At 44.4% G+C, this 17,955-nt stretch overlaps 1 protein-coding gene across 3 annotated transcripts in view; it reads right to left on the reverse strand.

Moving 5' to 3' along the window:
* Window positions 1-17,955, reverse strand: part of CAB39L (calcium binding protein 39 like) — a 107,685-nt gene that overhangs the window by 26,307 nt on the left and 63,423 nt on the right. For all 3 annotated transcript variants that reach the window (XM_084767743.1, XM_084767742.1, XM_084767744.1), the window contains 2 exons: window positions 8,550-8,718; window positions 4,204-4,263 (listed from right to left, as the gene is read on the reverse strand). In XM_084767743.1, the coding sequence (XP_084623869.1) occupies window positions 4,204-4,263; window positions 8,550-8,718 (229 nt within the window). The remainder of the gene's footprint in view (window positions 1-4,203; window positions 4,264-8,549; window positions 8,719-17,955) is intronic.

Genomic DNA, 17,955 nt, shown 5'->3' on the forward strand with positions numbered 1-17,955 from the left:
GGTCAGCATAGGGAGGTTAGAGACACAGAGAGGGTCAGCATAGGGAGGTTAGGGACACAGAGAGGGTCAGCATAGGGAGGTTAGGGACACAGAGAGGGTCAGCACAGGGAGGTTAGAGACACAGAGAGGGTCAGCATAGGGAGGTTAGGGACACAGAGAGGGTCAGCACAGGGAGGTTAGGGACACAGAGAGGGTCAGCACAGGGAGGTTAGGGGCACAGAGAGGGTCAGCACAGGGAGGTTAGAGACACAGAGAGGGTCAGCACAGGGATGTTAGGGACACAGAGAGGGTCAGCACAGGGAGGTTACGGACACAGAGAGGGTCAGCACAGGGAGGTTAGAGACACAGAGAGGGTCAGCACAGGGAGGTTAGAGACACAGAGAGGGTCAGCACAGGGAGGTTACGGACACAGAGAGGGTCAGCAGAGGGAGGTTAGGGACACAGAGAGGGTCAGCACAGGGAGGTTAGGGACACAGAGAGGGTCAGCACAGGGAGGTTAGGGACACAGAGAGGGTCAGCACAGGGAGGTTAGGGGCACAGAGAGGGTCAGCACAGGGAGGTTAGAGACACAGAGAGGGTCAGCACAGGGAGGTCAGGACACAGAGAGGGTCAGCACAGGGAGGTTAGGGACACAGAGAGGGTCAGCACAGGGAGGTTACGGACACAGAGAGGGTCAGCACAGGGAGGTTACGGACACAGAGAGGGTCAGCACAGGGAGGTTACGGACACAGAGAGGGTCAGCACAGGGAGGTTACGGACACAGAGAGGGTCAGCACAGGGAGGTTACGGACACAGAGAGGGTCAGCACAGGGAGGTTACGGACACAGAGAGGGTCAGCACAGGGAGGTTAGAGACACAGAGAGGGTCAGCATAGGGAGGTTAGGGACACAGAGAGGGTCAGCACAGGGAGGTTAGGACACAGAGAGGGTCAGCACAGGGAGGTTACGGACACAGAGAGGGTCAGCATAGGGAGGTTAGGGGCACAGAGAGGGTCAGCACAGGGAGGTTACGGACACAGAGAGGGTCAGCACAGGGAGGTTAGAGACACAGAGAGGGTCAGCACAGGGAGGTTACGGACACAGAGAGGGTCAGCATAGGGAGGTTAGGGGCACAGAGAGGGTCAGCACAGGGAGGTTACGGACACAGAGAGGGTCAGCACAGGGAGGTTAGAGACACAGAGAGGGTCAGCACAGGGAGGTTACGGACACAGAGAGGGTCAGCACAGGGAGGTTAGAGACACAGAGAGGGTCAGCACAGGGAGGTTAGAGACACAGAGAGGGTCAGCACAGGGAGGTTAGGGACACAGAGAGGGTCAGCACAGGGAGGTTAGGGACACAGAGAGGGTCAGCACAGGGAGGTTAGAGACACAGAGAGGGTCAGCATAGGGAGGTTACGGACACAGAGAGGGTCAGCACAGGGAGGTTAGGACACAGAGAGGGTCAGCATAGGGAGGTTAGAGACACAGAGAGGGTCAGCATAGGGAGGTTAGAGACACAGAGAGGGTCAGCATAGGGAGGTTAGGGACACAGAGAGGGTCAGCATAGGGAGGTTAGGGACACAGAGAAGGTCAGCACAGGGAGGTTAGAGACACAGAGAGGGTCAGCACAGGGAGGTTAGGACACAGAGATGGTCAGCACAGGGAGGTTAGGGACACAGGACACAGCTGTTCATTAGTTTTACAAAATAGAGATTGAGTTGAAAGATGTAATAATTTAGAATCCTCCTAATAAATCATTCTGATAAAACATATATTAAAACTTCAAGATAACTTGTTTTAAAGAAATCTATTTCCATACTTGGTGGCTGTGAGCCCACAATTTGGGAAAAGAGTAAATTATAATTAAGGCTTAGGACTGTCAAATTCAGTCCTAATGTCGACAGGTGAGGCTTGGGGTGACCACTGCTGGGCGATGATCACAACACTCCTACTGGCCTGTGCGAAGTTCATCCATTCTCACAAGGAGCCATGAGCCTGGGGCATGGACATTCCTGCATCTCAGTGTAGTTACTGGTCATGGGCTAAGACCTTTGGGAGCACAGTTGGAAGAGGTTGGTACCTACTTCCACCATTTGTGGGCACACTGCTGAGAGAACACTGCAGCGGGAGGAGCAGACAGCCTGAAGTAAAAAAGCTCAGGGCCGGAGAGGGACAGGACAGCCTCAGAGTGCTGCGTGGCAGGCTTCTGTGCACACCTACCAAAACTTGCGATTTAGAATTGAGAAGTACAATTATGCAGCTTGGATTAAAGTCACAACACTCTTCTCTCCTTCAGAGGACATTAGAAAGGTTACAGCTCAGACAGAGGCTCTCCCTAAAAGCTCGTACATTGAGAACCTGGCCCTCAGCTGGCGGTGCTATTGAGAAATGATGGATAGTAAGAGGGCTGACTTCACCAAGAGACTAATCCCTTGACGGAGTCATAGTTGGATGGACTTTAGGAGAGGAGAAATAGGTCACCATGGGTCATGGTATCTCTCTCTCTGTGTGTGTGTGTGTGTGTGTGTGTGTGTGTGTGTGTGTGTGTGCGCGCGCGCGCGCGCAGTGTGCAGGTATGCACGTTCACATGTTGTCAGTTGTCGTCTTTGATTGCTGTAAGTATATACTGAGACATGGTTCTTACTGAACCAGGAGTTCAGGCCGTGGCTAGCCTGCTTGTTCCAAAGAGCATCTGCTTCTGTCTCTTATGCACTGGAATTGCTGGAGGTCTGCTAGGTCTACCTGACCTTTTTGGTGTTGCTTTGTTTTTTGAGACAGGGTTTTTTGGTGTAGCCTTGGCCTTCCTGGACTCACTTTGTAGACCACGCTGGCTTCAAATTCAACAGAGATCTGCTTGCTTCTGCCTCGCTGAGTTTTTGGGATTACACGTGTGTGCCGGTGAGCCTGCCTGTCCACCTACAGTCCCCTTTTAAGTGGGTTCTGGAACCCAAACTCCAGTCTGTCTCCCCCAACCCCAGAGGCATGTTTTTGAAGGGAATATTTTGACTCTGGATTCCTCCCCTGACTCTTGGCTACCAAAGGTTCTCTCCTTTGCCGTTTGCTTTCCCACATGACGCTCAGCCTACAATAGGTTCAGAAACGGAGCCAAATAACCATAGACTGAAACCATATTTTAAAATAAAGCATTTCTTTTTCTTCCAAGTTATTTCTCTCAAATATTTTGTCACAGCAACAAAAAGATGGCCAACATACGACATTTTATAGATCAAAATAACCATTGGACAAATTATATTGTGAATTTAAAGTATAAATACCGTGGGGACCCAGGATCTCCTAGTTCTTTTCCATTGTCCCTTTTAGCCTTTCTCTAGCCCATCTCCATTCCTTTCTGACACCCTTCAACTATTGTGACACCCCTCAATTGTAGAAACACTTTCTATCATAGCCACCACATGTGACTAGGCCTCAGAGTGGGCATCAGCAACCAAACAATGGAACACCCACCCAAAAAAGGTGAGACCAGATACTTACACCAAACACACTTCCTTCCAAGTGCCAGGCAATGGGCAGTGCATATGCAGAGCCTCTAGCCAGGCAATGGGCAGTGCATATGCAGAGCCTCTAGCCAGGCAATGGGCAGTGCATATGCAAAGCCTCTAGCCAGGCAATGGGCAGTGCATATGCAGAGCCTCTAGCCAGGCAATGGGCAGTACATATGCAGAGCCTCTAGCCAGGCAATGGGCAGTGCATATGCAGAGCCTCTAGCCAGGCAATGGGCAGTACATATGCAGAGCCTCTAGCCAGGCAATGGGCAGTGCATATGCAGAGCCTCTAGCCAGGCAACGGGGCCGTGCATATGCAGAGCCTCTAGCCAGGCAATGGGCAGTGCATATGCAGAGCCTCTAGCCAGGCAAGGGGGCCGTGCATATGCAGAGCCTCTAGCCAGGCAATGGGCAATGCATATGCAGAGCCTCTAGCCAGGCAATGGGCAGTGCATATGCAGAGCCTCTAGCCAGGCAATGGGCAGTGCATATGCAGAGCCTCTATCTGAGCATCTGCACCTGCACGTTTCTGGCTTTGAAGGACACAGGACCCGAGGTCTCAGCTGTTGGAGCTACAAGCCCGTGAGCCGCCAGCCCAGTGCACAAGCCTTCTGTATTTCCCGCCTACGTGTGCTTCCCATCTAAAGTGGAATATAAGGACCCCAGCCAGCCCATGAGTAACAAGAGGAAGAAAGAACGACGTCTTTAAAACGATTTACTTACAGTGTCATAATTTTGCTCTAAGAACTCTGCTACCAACACTTTATGTCTGGTTAACAAATCCTAAAAGAAAAAAAAAAGCAGTGAAGAAAAGTTACCACAAACTAGTGACCTTTATAATTCACTACAACAAATGATAACCTTTGCCTCTATGGGTTGATAAATCTATTCACTTGAGACACAACCAAAGTTGGAAAAGAACATTTGCACTTACACCATAAAATTATTTCCATCCCTACTTTAAGATGTTAGGCCTAAGTTTATTTCAGGTTAAAATAATGGTGAAACACAGAATGTCAAATCTAGTGTTTTAAATAGTAGAAATAATTTAAGTGGTAAACATGACACCATGAGATAATTTTATACAATATTTCTACATTGTGATTATAATAAGCATTCAAATAAAGTCTGATGATCTTTATCAAAGGTCAGTAACTAATCTCCGCCCCCTCCCCCACAGGTTGACCTCCAATTCCTAAGCTCAAATAATCCTCCTGCCTCAGCCTGAGTGTAGGGATCACAGGCACTTCACCTGGTTCTAACTATTTGTCAAAAAGAATTCTGAATGGCATAAAACCTAACCTCAAAAAGCAACATAAGAGATTTTCAAGCATTCTGATCTTTCATTATTTTCCTAACCAGTGTGCCAGTGTGTGTGTGTGTGTGTGTGTGTGTGTGTGTGTGTGTGTGTGTGTATGTGTGTGTGTGTGTGTGTGTGTATTGTACGCACAAGTGCACCTGTCTTTGTATGGGAAGGAGCCAGAGGATGATGTTGAGTCTTACTCTGTCTCCACCTCATTCCTTTGAGATGAGATCTCTCATTGAACCTGGTGGCCAACAAGTCCCAGTGATCCTCTTGTTTTTGCCATCTACAGCACTGGGGTTAACAGGTAGCTGTGTGCCACACCCAGTTTTTTATGCTTTTAAAATGCTGGTCCATTTCTCTAGCCCCTAACCACTTGGGTCACTTACTTATCTTTAAACTTTGTTATGATTAGAGCGTGTGGTTTGGGGAGAGGCGTGTGTGGCACAGGCCTCACATGGAGAGCAGAGACGACTCTGCAGAGCTGCCTGTCTCCTTCCACCCTTGAGTGGGTTCTGAGGACTGAGCTCAGATCAGGCCTGTGCAGCACCTGCTGAGCCATCTTTGCTGCCCCCCACCCCCAGTGGAGGCAGCTAGAATCGGGAAGCACAGCGCTGCTTGCTTTACGTGCAGGTGAATGGGCCATGAGTTACACACTGCAAATTACTAAGTTACAGAACGTGTCCTCTCAGAGTTGAAGAGAATCTATCTTATCTTACTGGACATGAACCTGCAGAAAACTGCAAGAGAAAAGAAGCATTTAGGAAGTCTAGCTGCGTCCAACTCACACCTGAATCACATCCCTGTTTTACTGCAAAGTTTTTGGGAGGAAAAGTCTCATCTAATCCCTTTTATATAGTTACAGGCTTGGGTATTATGAAAATTTCAATTAAAAACAAGATTTTTAATCTTTGCAGAATAAAGTCTAATACTTTAATACATGATTAATTAAAACTTTCCCAACACATAGAGAACAGACAGGCAGTGGAAATGGTGAAATCCACCTGCTTCTATTCTGAACTTTTCTTTAGATTTATTTTTATTTGTGTATGTGTGTGTGTGTGTGTGTGTGTTGTGTGCACATATGTGTGGGGGGTGCAGAGGGTGGAAATGGAAGGGAGGGTGTGAGTATAGTTGCTTGTGGAATCCAGAAGAGGACACTGGATCCTCTGGAGCTAGTGTCAGGATGCTGCACACTGTAGGACAATAGGCCTGGAACTAAGCTCAGCTCCTCTGAGACAGCTCTCTAGCCCCCTATTTCTCTTTTCTATTTTAATAACAAGAAAAATGTAAATGTTAAAACATTTTGCACAATTTTTTGAGTTAACTTTCTAAAGCTGTGAATACAGTCAATGTGTACAGATGGTATTCTGAACTATCATGCAATGGTCTGATGGCTTGCTATGCTTTGCATCACCTCCCTCATAGTGCTAAGGATCACCCACAGACCTCGGGTGAAGCGGCTCCAAAACTGAGTGCAGTGCTGCTGCCTGAGCTACTGCGAGGAAGAGGCATCCTTTCTTTTGTCTGAAAATGAAGTCTCACTATGCTGCTCGGGCTCAGGCTGGTCTTGAACTCCTGGGTTGTAGGACTTGCGGTTGGGACTACAAGGTGTATACACAAGGAGCATAGGTGGAAGGGCCTTGCAGGGAATACTGGAGGTCAGCCCCTACTGTTTGCTTCTTGGCCTACACTAAGGTGTGTAGCTCTGGGAACCCACCATACCCTTCCTGCCAGGAGGTTTTGCCTCACCACAGGCTCCAAAAACCAGTCATCCCACTGTGTTCTGAAATTGAGTTAAAATGAAGTGTAGGTTGTATATCTCAGGTGTTTTGTCATACTAAGCTGTGGAAGGTAACACATGACTCAGTCAGGTCACTTAGCACATGTCCTACCTAATATATTTGCTTATCTGTAGTGATAACAAAATATATTCTCAGCAATTTTCAAAACACAGCACACCGCTATTAACAAGCACCACATGCTCTATAATAAACTTTCTAAATGTGTCTGTAGACCTAACTGAAATCTTGTGTCCTCTGACCAATTCTTACTGCACGATCATTCTTCATCCTGTGTTCTGCTTCTATGGGTTAAATATCTTTAGTTTTCTCATAGGAATGATACCATGATTTGTCTTCCTGCTGTGCCTTATTTTACTTGACAACTTTTGAGAGTTGGTTTTTGTTGTTGTTGTTATTTTTTGTTTTGTTTTGTTTTTTCTTCTACTTCTGTTTTGAGCAGCTTCTCTCTTGTTTCTGCCACGGAACTGCATACTCCAGGCGAACGGGCCCTCAAGCTTCTGGGTGACTTTCCTACCCTTGTGTCTCACCTCACCACAGAGGTGGTGCAATCACAAACGCACGCTACCTCGCTTGGCTTTTTATATGGCTTTGTTCTGGGGATGGCATTTAGGTTGTCAGGGCTGCAGTGGGCCATCTCACCAGCCCCTACCTCATTTATTCACTCTCCTGTCTGTCAGCGGCATGACGTTTCTTAGTGGAGCAGAGCACTGAGGACTGTCCTGGAGTTTTTGAGCAGGGAAATGCTCTACGAGCGCTCCATTCCTAGCCTGGCTGAGATGTCGTCTAACGAGCCCCTGTGTTTGGGCACCAGGAGACAGTAAGCTGTTACACGGCAACTGGGCCAATCTCTAAGTGGGTACATGGACCCTCCCTATACCCCAGCAGCTTGTGGAACTTTCCATGCTCAGCGAGAGCTGCAGCAGATACTGTGAACTGTGCACCTGAGAGGCTCTCTACCTGCTACACTAGTCAGCCATGACTGTGAGGACTGTTTCCCCTGGGCAGCTGAACAGCACGTGGCAGATCACTGCTGCCTGGAAAGGTTTTGTCAGCTCTGTATTCCCACAGACAGAAGAATCAGGATGGGTTCTGCTAGACACAGAACCTTCTGGTCAAATGGGCAAAATAAACGGAAACTAACTAAAAGAAAAAGGAAGGGGCTGGAGAGATGGCTCAGTGTGAAGAGCACTGGCTGCTCTTCCAAAGGTCCTGAGTTCAATTCCCAGCAACCACATGGTGGCTCACAACCATCTGTAATGGGATCTAATGTCCTCTTCTGGCATGCAGGTGTACATGCAGGCAGAACACTGTATACATCATAAATAAAAATATTCTTTAAAAAAAAAAAGAAAAAGGGAAATATAATACAAAGGGGTAGAATTCCGCTGCACACAATAGAAGGTGATGAACGATGTGTCTCGTCTGTTTCTCACATACATCTGTACTTGAGTGTATGACATACACATCAACACACCCTCAAGTTCATATGCACAGAGATCATACACTGAGACTGAGGGATATCACATGCACATGCTTAAACATACATAGTTGTTAATTCACTGTAGATCATAACACAGAGTGGGCAAAACCCCTGTAAAACCGCTAGCATGCACCCTGCCCAAAAAGGAAAGAGTAGGAGAATATAAAATAAACACAAGTGGAATTTTAAAGAATTTTAAAGAAAAAAAAATACTAAAGTGAATTCTTTCAACCTATTTCCTAACCATCTGGTTTGACAGGGCAAAGTTCTTCACAGTGTCAGTATTAAGCGCTTTAAAAAAATGTGTTATTGACAATTCTGATGAATCCACATGCTGGTGACCCCCACTTCCAGGAGGAGGAAAATGAAACTCCAAGGCTCAAGGACAGGGGGCTACATTCAGGCTTATGGAGCAGATGTGCTTCCTTAGAGGTCAGCTCACTTGAACCATATAACCTTCTGATTTAGGGAAAAAAATTACCTTGAAAGTAGCAAAGGCATCCGAAGCGATGTCAAATGTGGACAGCTCCACATACTTGAAGAAATCTCTGAACTGACTAGAGAAGAGGACGATTTTGGCAAGCGGTTCATGGCGAATGCATTCTCTTAGCATAATCCCACAGCGTAAGGCAATCTGTGGGGCTTCATAGCTAAAGCACAAACAAGAGAGAAACAGAACAGTTAGCCCATTAACAAAAGCCATCAATGGCATCAAAAGAGCCAGCTCAGTTCTGAGAACAGAAACACAGACACCGTTTGTCACAGTTCATTCAAACACCATTCATTCAACCCACCGACGGCCATGTGCTGGGCACCACTCCAGATGTTGGGGACACAAGAGCAAACAAGGAAAGGTCACCATCATTGCAGCCTTAGCATTTCAGTGACAGTGTGTTTGTTGGGAGGAAGAGGCAGAGTAGAAACAATGTAAAAGGTCATTTTCTATATTTTGAAGTGCCATGAAAACAGAGGCAGTAAGATGAGCAATCTAGAGTGACTCTTACATATGTGTGTGAGAGAGAGTATTAGTGGGTACTCTTTATTTAGACTGAAGGAAAAAGGCAGAAGCTTCAAGGAAAAATCAAGCTTGGGGAATCAGAGAAGAGGAAATGTGGGCAGCATGGAGAGTTGGAGGAAGCAGTGAGCAGGCGTGACAGGAGGGCAGGGCAGGGTCAAGGGAGGCGGTTGGCTTCACTGTGATAGAGAATTTAAAATAAGAAATTAACACATCCTAACTTATGTTTTAAATAGATGGCTCTGGGGGTAGGGGTGGCCCAGTGATAGAACACTGTCCAGCATGCTAGAGGCCCTGGGTTCGAGTCCCAGCACCAACAAAAACAACAACAACATAATGACCCTGGTTACTTGGGAATAAAGAGTAGATGGGTGGCTAGAGTGGATGCCGGGGAGCAGGTGAAGGCGAGAACAATAACGGTCGTCTGCTACACAAGCGTAGGCAGATACTGACACTGTCTGACGGGAAAGCCAGCCAGACTCGGGGATACTGCAGGTAGGGCTAGTGAGGAATAAATCCAAGCTGAAGATTTGAGAATAATTCCTGTGCTTTTAGCTCAGTGGGGTGGATGGAGGTACCATGCATAAACCGATAGAGAAACAAGCTAGTGAAGACGTTAAGACACTGCAGCTGACCGTCAGCCTTAGTTTGGAGATGGCTAGCAGCTAAGCCGTGATGGCCTCTCGTCATCTTGAATTAAAGAAAAAGACGCAAGAGAAGTATATATAAAATGATGTGAACGCAGCGGACGGGCAGTAGAGGACTGCCTACGAACTGGCTCACTGCCATCATGAGGTGGAAGAACGGCTCATGGTAAGGCGTGCTAGAGGAAGGGGGCGTCTACTGCAGGAGCGGAGGAAGGCTGGCACACCAGACCTGCTCCATTCCCAAGCAACAAGTCGTGCGAACGTCAGACTCAGCATCGGAATGAACTCATGGCCGAGTTAGAGTCCGCTGTATGATATCATTTCAAGAAAATGGGAAACAGTCCAAATAAGACAATTCCTGTATTGAGTGACGCAGCAGACACCTTTGTGGGAAGTTCAGGGAGACAGAGCAAAGGCAGCTGCAGCTATAGACCATAGAGAAGCAGAATTGAAAGATTCTACCATGGATTTAAGCAGACTGGTCACCTTCATTTCAATTAAATACAGGGCTCAGTTTGTGGTGTCAGTACCAGGCCTACTGAGGAAAGTAACTCTAGACTTCTCAGTTCTTGAAAAGGCATTCTAGTGCAATGTTCTTTGAGGACACACAGTGTGACATCCTCCACACAAAGGAAAAGGATCATCTTTCAAATTACTGCACATTTTGAAAGGGGATATATAGCTCGCTGTTCTTCTAGCTCTAACTTTGCCACGACTGTTTTGGTTTGGGTGGTGGATTAAGTGCATAAAACGTACTTGATACAGAAAGTACAAGTGTAATGTGAGCTTTACAACTTCCGTTGTGAGTACTACTTCTAACTGTATATAAGCTCATTACATTGTATATACATTTTGGGTCTGCTTTGCTTTGGCATTGATTTTTTTATTTATTTGTAAGTGTTTTTATAATATAAATTTTACTTAAAAACTTTTAAAGTAATTGACATACATTAATTTTGTGACAAAAGACTACATCTTCAATAAATGAAAAAAATCAAATGTCTAAAAATGAAAACTAAATAAATAATTCTTCAACAAAACTTCAAGATGGAGGCTAGGGAGATGGCTCAGTGGTTAAGAGCATATACTGCACTTGCAAAGGACCTGGAATTTGGCTCCCAGCATTCCTGTCAGATGGCTCGCAACCACCGGGCAGCTCCAGGGGAAATCCAACATGTTTGGCTGCCCCAATGTGCACATTCACATACACAGATACCTGCATGCACATGACGATAATTAAATATAAAAACTACAATGTCAAAACAGTTTATGAAAACCCACCAACTACTAGTGATAATAGGCTATTAAATGATAAAAAACAACCTACTCTTTATTATTTGTAAGAAATTCAGATACAAAAGTAAAAATCTCTTTACGTCACTTTAGGAAGTAGGCTACTTTATAATATTTAAGTTTACAAAAGAGCAGGTGAAATAGCAAAGAAAGTTCAGGGTGGTACTGACTTATTTTTAGTTATGCTAAATGATAACCACTACTCAGTATTATTTTAGTATTCCCTTGTCAGCTTACAACAGCACAGAATGCCAATATTTTTCAGACAGACATGATTGTCTTCATACTATAAGGAACGCCAATTTGTTAGCAATCTCTTTTATGAATGGAATTTGGAGATCAGTCTACTGGAATTCACAATGTTAAATATAATATCTGAATGTTATTAAAGATGTAAAGAGGGGCCTATTTTCTTAAATGTCACAGAAAATATACCAATTATACTTAACCTTTTATAAATAAGACTATTAAAGAGACTATAAAATATCCTGGTGGCGGTAGCGCATGCAGAGACAGGTTGATCTCCGAGTTCAAGGCTCACCTGGTCTACAGAGCAAGTTTCAGGACAGCCAGTGCTACACAGAGAAACCTGTCTCAAAAGTAAAATGAAATAAAACAGAGGCTATAAAATAAAGGCTACTGGCTTAATGCAGTGGCTCTCACAAATTTCCTAATGCTGTGACTCTTTAATATAGTTCCTTGTGTTGTAGTGACCCCCAACCATAAAAAATATTTTGTTGCTACTTCATAAATATATTTTGTTGTTATGAATAATAATGTGAATATCTGATATGCAGGATATCTGCTATATGACCCTCAAAAGTGTTGCAATGCACAGGTTGAGACCTGCTGGCCCAGAGAACAGATAAACACAGTGTCTAGGACTAATTAAGCTCTGTGCTCACTGGTTAAGACACCTGTGGGCCTTCAGGCCTCCAGTTTCACCTCCCATCTCAGTCCTTGTATCCCTAGAGGATGCCGTTCTCTTGGATGGGATGCTCCTCAGACACTTAGCACCACTAACACATCTTTCACCGCTAGTTCAGTGCCCATCTTTCCTACTCTCCCTCCTTTGCACTCGCACATAGCTGTCCCTAACCTCACATCAGCACTTTCGTGTAGCATGCCCCACTGTAGAAGTCAGTAGCAGTAAGTGGTACCACTTCCTTTCAAACAGCTTAGTTTCTGGGGACGTGTCTCACACATCTTTTTACATCGTACCCTCTCTATTCTTCCCAGCCCCCCGTGGCCATCTATGTCCCAGCATGCTTTTTCAGTGTAAGCGTATGATGAATCCAGTGAATCTCAAGCGCAAACAGAACCCACCAACACTAGAGAACTCTAGTGAGAGTCAAACTCTGGCTTGTACAGAGGCGGAATCGTGCCCCCCCCCAACACCTCTCATTCCGAGCGGCATTCCAAGCTGAGACCGTCTATAAAAAGTTTCCACTCCAAGTCTGGGGTATAATTAGTTCTATTTTTCCTTCCATTTCATGAAGTTTATTGGAACCATCTGTGATGCACCGATGGTTTATTTTAGAGAAGCGAGAACATGTACAAAGTACCCCACTGGGGAGAACACTTATCAATTCATGCCAGCAGTTTGTCCCCAACAGTGGGAAATGTCATTCTCTGACACAGCAACTTCTTAAAGCTAGGAATACTATGGGATGTTTGGGAAATTTCTATTTTTCCTCAGTACCCTTTATGGGATCTGTAACACGCACACCATTTCAACCTGACAATCCTGACTCGGTAAGTTATTGCTTACTATATAAAGAAATGTCTCATATGCTAGGCCTGTCTCAAGTTTCAGAATTAGTCTTTATCCTACCTAATCTGTTCTACTCCTAGATAAGCCTTCTGGCTATGTTTCCCGCAATAGCTAGCTGGGGACAGATCACCAGGGAAAATGAACTACTATTTTATAAAATTGAATCCTATTTTTCCTGATTTATAGTTTAGACAATGCAGTAATGAATCCTATCTATCTGTATCAGTATGAAAAGGCACACATGTGTATGCTCATTCAAAAATAGCAGCATATCAGAAGTTCTTTTAAAACTTACTGAAAACAAACTGTAAGAGTAAATATCTCTGCAGAAAGTAACCTTGAATGACCAGGAAACTCTCTCCCTGCTGGCTAGCTTACACAGCGCGTGAAGGCTGCTACAGGAGAAAAGGCGTCAACAGTCTCACCTACCACCCAATCTTGTATATTATAATGCCAAGGGCTGGCAAGATGTGCCCACTGGTACAGCAGCGGTATGATGGAGCAAATCTTACCTGCTCCACTATGGGATTCCAATGACTAGTACTGTAAAACTCATCAAAAGCCTATGGCCAGGGAGATCATAGGCTCTACAGGAGACACTTGTTGTTGCTATTAATTGGTCATGTTGCTAAACAGCCTTCTAAATGTTTGTTTACATCCACATATTTGTGTTGCTCTCAACTTCAGTTAGAGAAGCCACTTTTTGCAATGTACAGCAGTGAATGTAAAGTCTCACATCTGGTCAGAGTGTCAAGTACAGATAGATTAATTGTAAGTGTTCAGTTCTGGTTGGATAATCTGTATTAACACGTCATCCTCCATCAGAGGTTCAGGTAACACAGTGAGAGGGCCAGAGAGAATATAAGATGTGACAGGAGAGCTATGAAGTGCAGACGTCCAGACATGGCATGGCTGCAGGACACATCAATTCACAAGACCAGTGGTTATCTGCATAAGACCTGCATACAATCAAGCCAGTAAAAACTCTACTTGGAGGCCCAACCCTTGGCAGAGGAGCTATTAGCAGGTGATGGTTACTGCTAGTCTGCCCAAACCTCAGTGGGTAGCCCCACACCCATGTACATGTGGACAGCACTAACTGGACTCAGGGTGTGATTTATTCTTATATTATGGGGTTATTAATGCCAGAAAAGAAAGGCAAGAATTAAATCAATAAAAGTATATATATATGTGTATACATATGCAAAACAATTTTAAAGAATAAATAAAAAGCATTATTTACCAAAAAAAAAAAAAAAAAAAAAAAAAAAAAGGGAAAAGAGCAAATGTTTCAACTGGTAATGAGTTCAACGATCACTAAATACAAAGTGCCAGAAGAAAGATCTTGTGTAAGAACATCTCAAGAACAAAGACTGTATTATATAAGGGAAAATGACTTGTTGTTACTGTTGGGAACAAACAATGCCATGTGACAGCCCTTGGAAAATGTCTCATAAATGCCATTACCAAAGACTTGATACAGTCAACAGTCAAGAAGGTCTGTTTCTAATCTAGAAACATTTGCATAATTTCAAAATAATGAACCAACTTCGTCTACTATGAAAGGTTAAGAGCAGTAACAATTCAGTGTGAATAAGAATCTGGAATCTAGACTACTTTCTCTGAGAACTTCCTCGCCAAAAGCACCAGAATGCAGGCCCGAGTCAGGAGACGGAAGCTGGGCTTGCTTGGATCAGAAACTCAAAATATTTTAGTGAGCTCAAAAGACTGTGTCCAGAAAGGCCAGTTAATTGAATGTTAAGAAAATTGTGCACAATAACTAAGGTACATGGGAATATTATATAATAAGAAAGCAGAGAGGTATGTTTGTGTGTGAGAGGAGATGGAGACAGACAGATATGGAGAGGGAGGGAGGGAGGAAGAAACCCACTGGACACCATTGGAGGTTTTCAGGACAATAGCCTATTTATTCTCCAAGCTGATAATAAAAATAAGCATTTATTCTGCTTCTCTGAGATAATTTCTACTTGAGAATAAGTTACAGTGGATGAAAATATTATTAATTATTCTCTAGTCAATGAATGACTAGTCTTGAAAATTAGCTTTCTGTGACCCCTAACAAAATGACTAAATCGACACTACTTATCACTGGCTGATAAAACGGTTCAATGAAGGGTGACAGGAAGCCTTACCGTTGTTTAGATGCTGCCATCTGAGCCTAGTACTCAGCTCAGCACCCTGAAGGGACGGCTCCTGATGGGACGGAGTGCTGACTGCACGGACCTATCTACAAACTACTACTTCCCAAGCAAAGGTTCAATCTGAAGCTAATCGAGCTTTTAAACATAAATGCTGGCCTAGAAACAGGTACTAAGGGAAAGACTTCTTTTTACTATTATTTGAAAAACGTACTTACTATTATTGGGGGATAGTACTACATGTGCCACGCATAGAGGCCAAAGAAAACCTTCAGGAGTGGGTTCTCTACTCCCACTGTGGGTTGCAGATTTACGATCAGGCTTGTACAGGAAGCATTTCCACCTGCCTAGCCACCCCTGTGCTGGATCCCCTGAACAATTTACATGCAGCGTGACATTCCACAACAGAGGGCGTCGTGTGGGACAACTCGCTTCTCAACACGGCACAGGAAGATGTGGGTGGACGGGGTGCTGAGTGAGGGGGACTTAAACATTTTTGGCTAAGAAAAATCACAATCCCATGTTTTAAGTAGACCTTGCTAGGGTACTTATTTCAGTATGTGAACAACAGGGGGAAATTGAGTGTTAGCCGGGTGATGGCTGTTGTAGAATTTTTATTAATTTTTAAGTACCCAGTAGTTATAGGAAATTGTTATTGAGACGTTTATTGCGGTGTTCATGGGTTTGCATTAAAATACCCCAAATAACAAGGGGTGGGTGAGGAGAGACGGTATCCACCAAGCTAAATAGTGGCAGCTAGTGACAGGTGCACAGACTCTTGCATTTGTTACTATTGTAGATGGTAGCAAATTTTTGCAGTGAACTTAAGAAAAAAAGATCTAGGGAGATATGTGTGGCTTTAACATTATATAGAACATCTAGTAGCCGTGATTGTTTTTAATGAAATACTGAGAGAAGTGTAATGACTTTGGAGAGCCATCTGTCTCAGCCAGGAGAGAAAATAATTTAGAATGAAATGGTCCTTTCAAAAGTCTTTTTCATAAAATGTGAGCTCCTTATGCATAGCATCCACGTGATTCTTCTCGTTATACAAGTATCAATCTCTTCCTGTGTGACATTCCTTATGTTCAATGTAGCATGTCGTTATTGTGCCCCTAAATAATGCCACTGTTGGATGTATAAGTGAACCAACCAAGTTATAGCCTAAGTTTTCAAGGACCTTTACAAGAGCTAACAGTAAAAATAAAAATGCTCAGCTTTAACAGAGGGCTAATTGTCAAGTGTTCCTACCGTGGACAGAGCAGAGCCACTCCAGATACTGTCTCTGTCCTCAGAAGCACCAACATTAATTCCCTCTCCCACAACATCTGAGAATGACAATTCCTGGAAAGAAACTGACTCATCAGAACAGCAGCGATGTGGAAACGCGTCTATAGTACAGATTTAGTTAGCTCCCTAAATAGCTATTTCCCTGGCCGCCTCTGTGCCAGAACAGCTTGTGACTAATAGATAAAACCCTTTTTTAATCTATTAACTTGGCAGACCACTAGCTTCCATCAACCTAGAAGCTAAGGATGCCATCAGGTAGCATTTTTGCGTCTATAGGAGAGATCTCTCCATCTTGCTCTACCTGTTCTGAAGTATCCATCAATACATTTTTTATGATTTTCTTTGCTCTGCTACTATTTTAAAAAGTCATGAATTGTTTCCATGCAGTAGCATGAAACTGAGAGAACCTAGCTTCATGCTTTCTGGGCCATTTACACATGACAGGGTAAGTCAATGCAGAGATCGTTCCATCTTATATTCTTGCTAAGGCCCTTCTAGGTTTGACTAGAATTTGATTTGATCTCCTTTACCAGAAGCTCCCTGGAAAATTACGTAACTCTATTCTAGGAACCCAGGGTCAGGATGGCCTGGCTAACTTATCTTGGCTTGTGTGGAATACCTGCCTGTGCTGCAAACCTCCCCCTCCAGCTAACTGCTTATCTTAGCTTCTGTCAAACTGCTTGTTTTTAAGCAAAACAACCCCCTGCAGCTGCCAAGTGGTCTTTTGCCTTTAAAAGCCCCTTTCTCTAACTGCCCATGGATGGCTACACTAAGGTCCCAAATACCTGAGCGGAGTCCCAACTGGGTGGGACAGACTGGTTATAGACTATGTGTGAGCAGTCTTCTCTGGTGGGCTCCTCCTAAGAGTCATTCAAATTTGGCTCCAGAATATCTTTTTTACTTTGAGGTAAAAGCTGTGTTCTTTGAATTGATGACCATCAAATCTTCCCTGGGACATACTAATGCTTAGAGAACATAAAGGACTTAATCAAATCTGGATTTACAATGTCCTGTCTTACTGTAAAGTTTCCTAGCCTTAAGCAATATCCTTACTCCCAACAAATGATGAGAGTGGCAGCTAGTCCACAGGGTGGTGCTGGGCACTGCGTGCGGTGAGTGACGACACGGCTGCAGCCTGGTCCTGAGCAAGTATGGACCTACACGACAGAATGTGAAGCAACAAACCCAAAGTGAGTAACATCAGGAGAGAAGAAAATCCAGAGAGGCAGCCTCCGAATGGTTACCAACGGTGTTATTGGAAGAGATTATGGAAAACACTCCTTTTTTTAAAAATTTTATTAAACACTTCCAAGATGTTTCATGTTTCCAAATAAACAGGTTGTTGCCTTTGAATCAGAAAAAAGTGAAATTGTTTTTGAAGTATCTTCCTTGTTTATTACCACATCATCACTAAAGTATGGCTCTGATTTTGGTCTCAATCTCCACTACCATCCAAGCCATTTTTCATGCTGCCACCAGAACCCGCCAGATATAGTCCCAAGGAGGCCACAGAATGACGCCCCAGCTCCCTGGTGGGTCCGGACGGCTCCTGTTAACCTGCTCTCTGCCCTTCCAGCTCAGCGCACCCTTCCTGCCACTCTGTGTGCACACAAACTCCTTCATATAGTTTGCACCTGCTTGTGGGCGGAGAAAGCAATGAAAGAGTGATCGCAGGAAGCAGTGGTAGAGAAGGCGCTGCCCTGCAATAT

Source organism: Acomys minous (assembly GCF_964271855.1).
Source record: "Acomys minous genome assembly, chromosome: 18".
Classification (NCBI taxonomy): Eukaryota; Metazoa; Chordata; class Mammalia; order Rodentia; family Muridae; genus Acomys; species Acomys minous.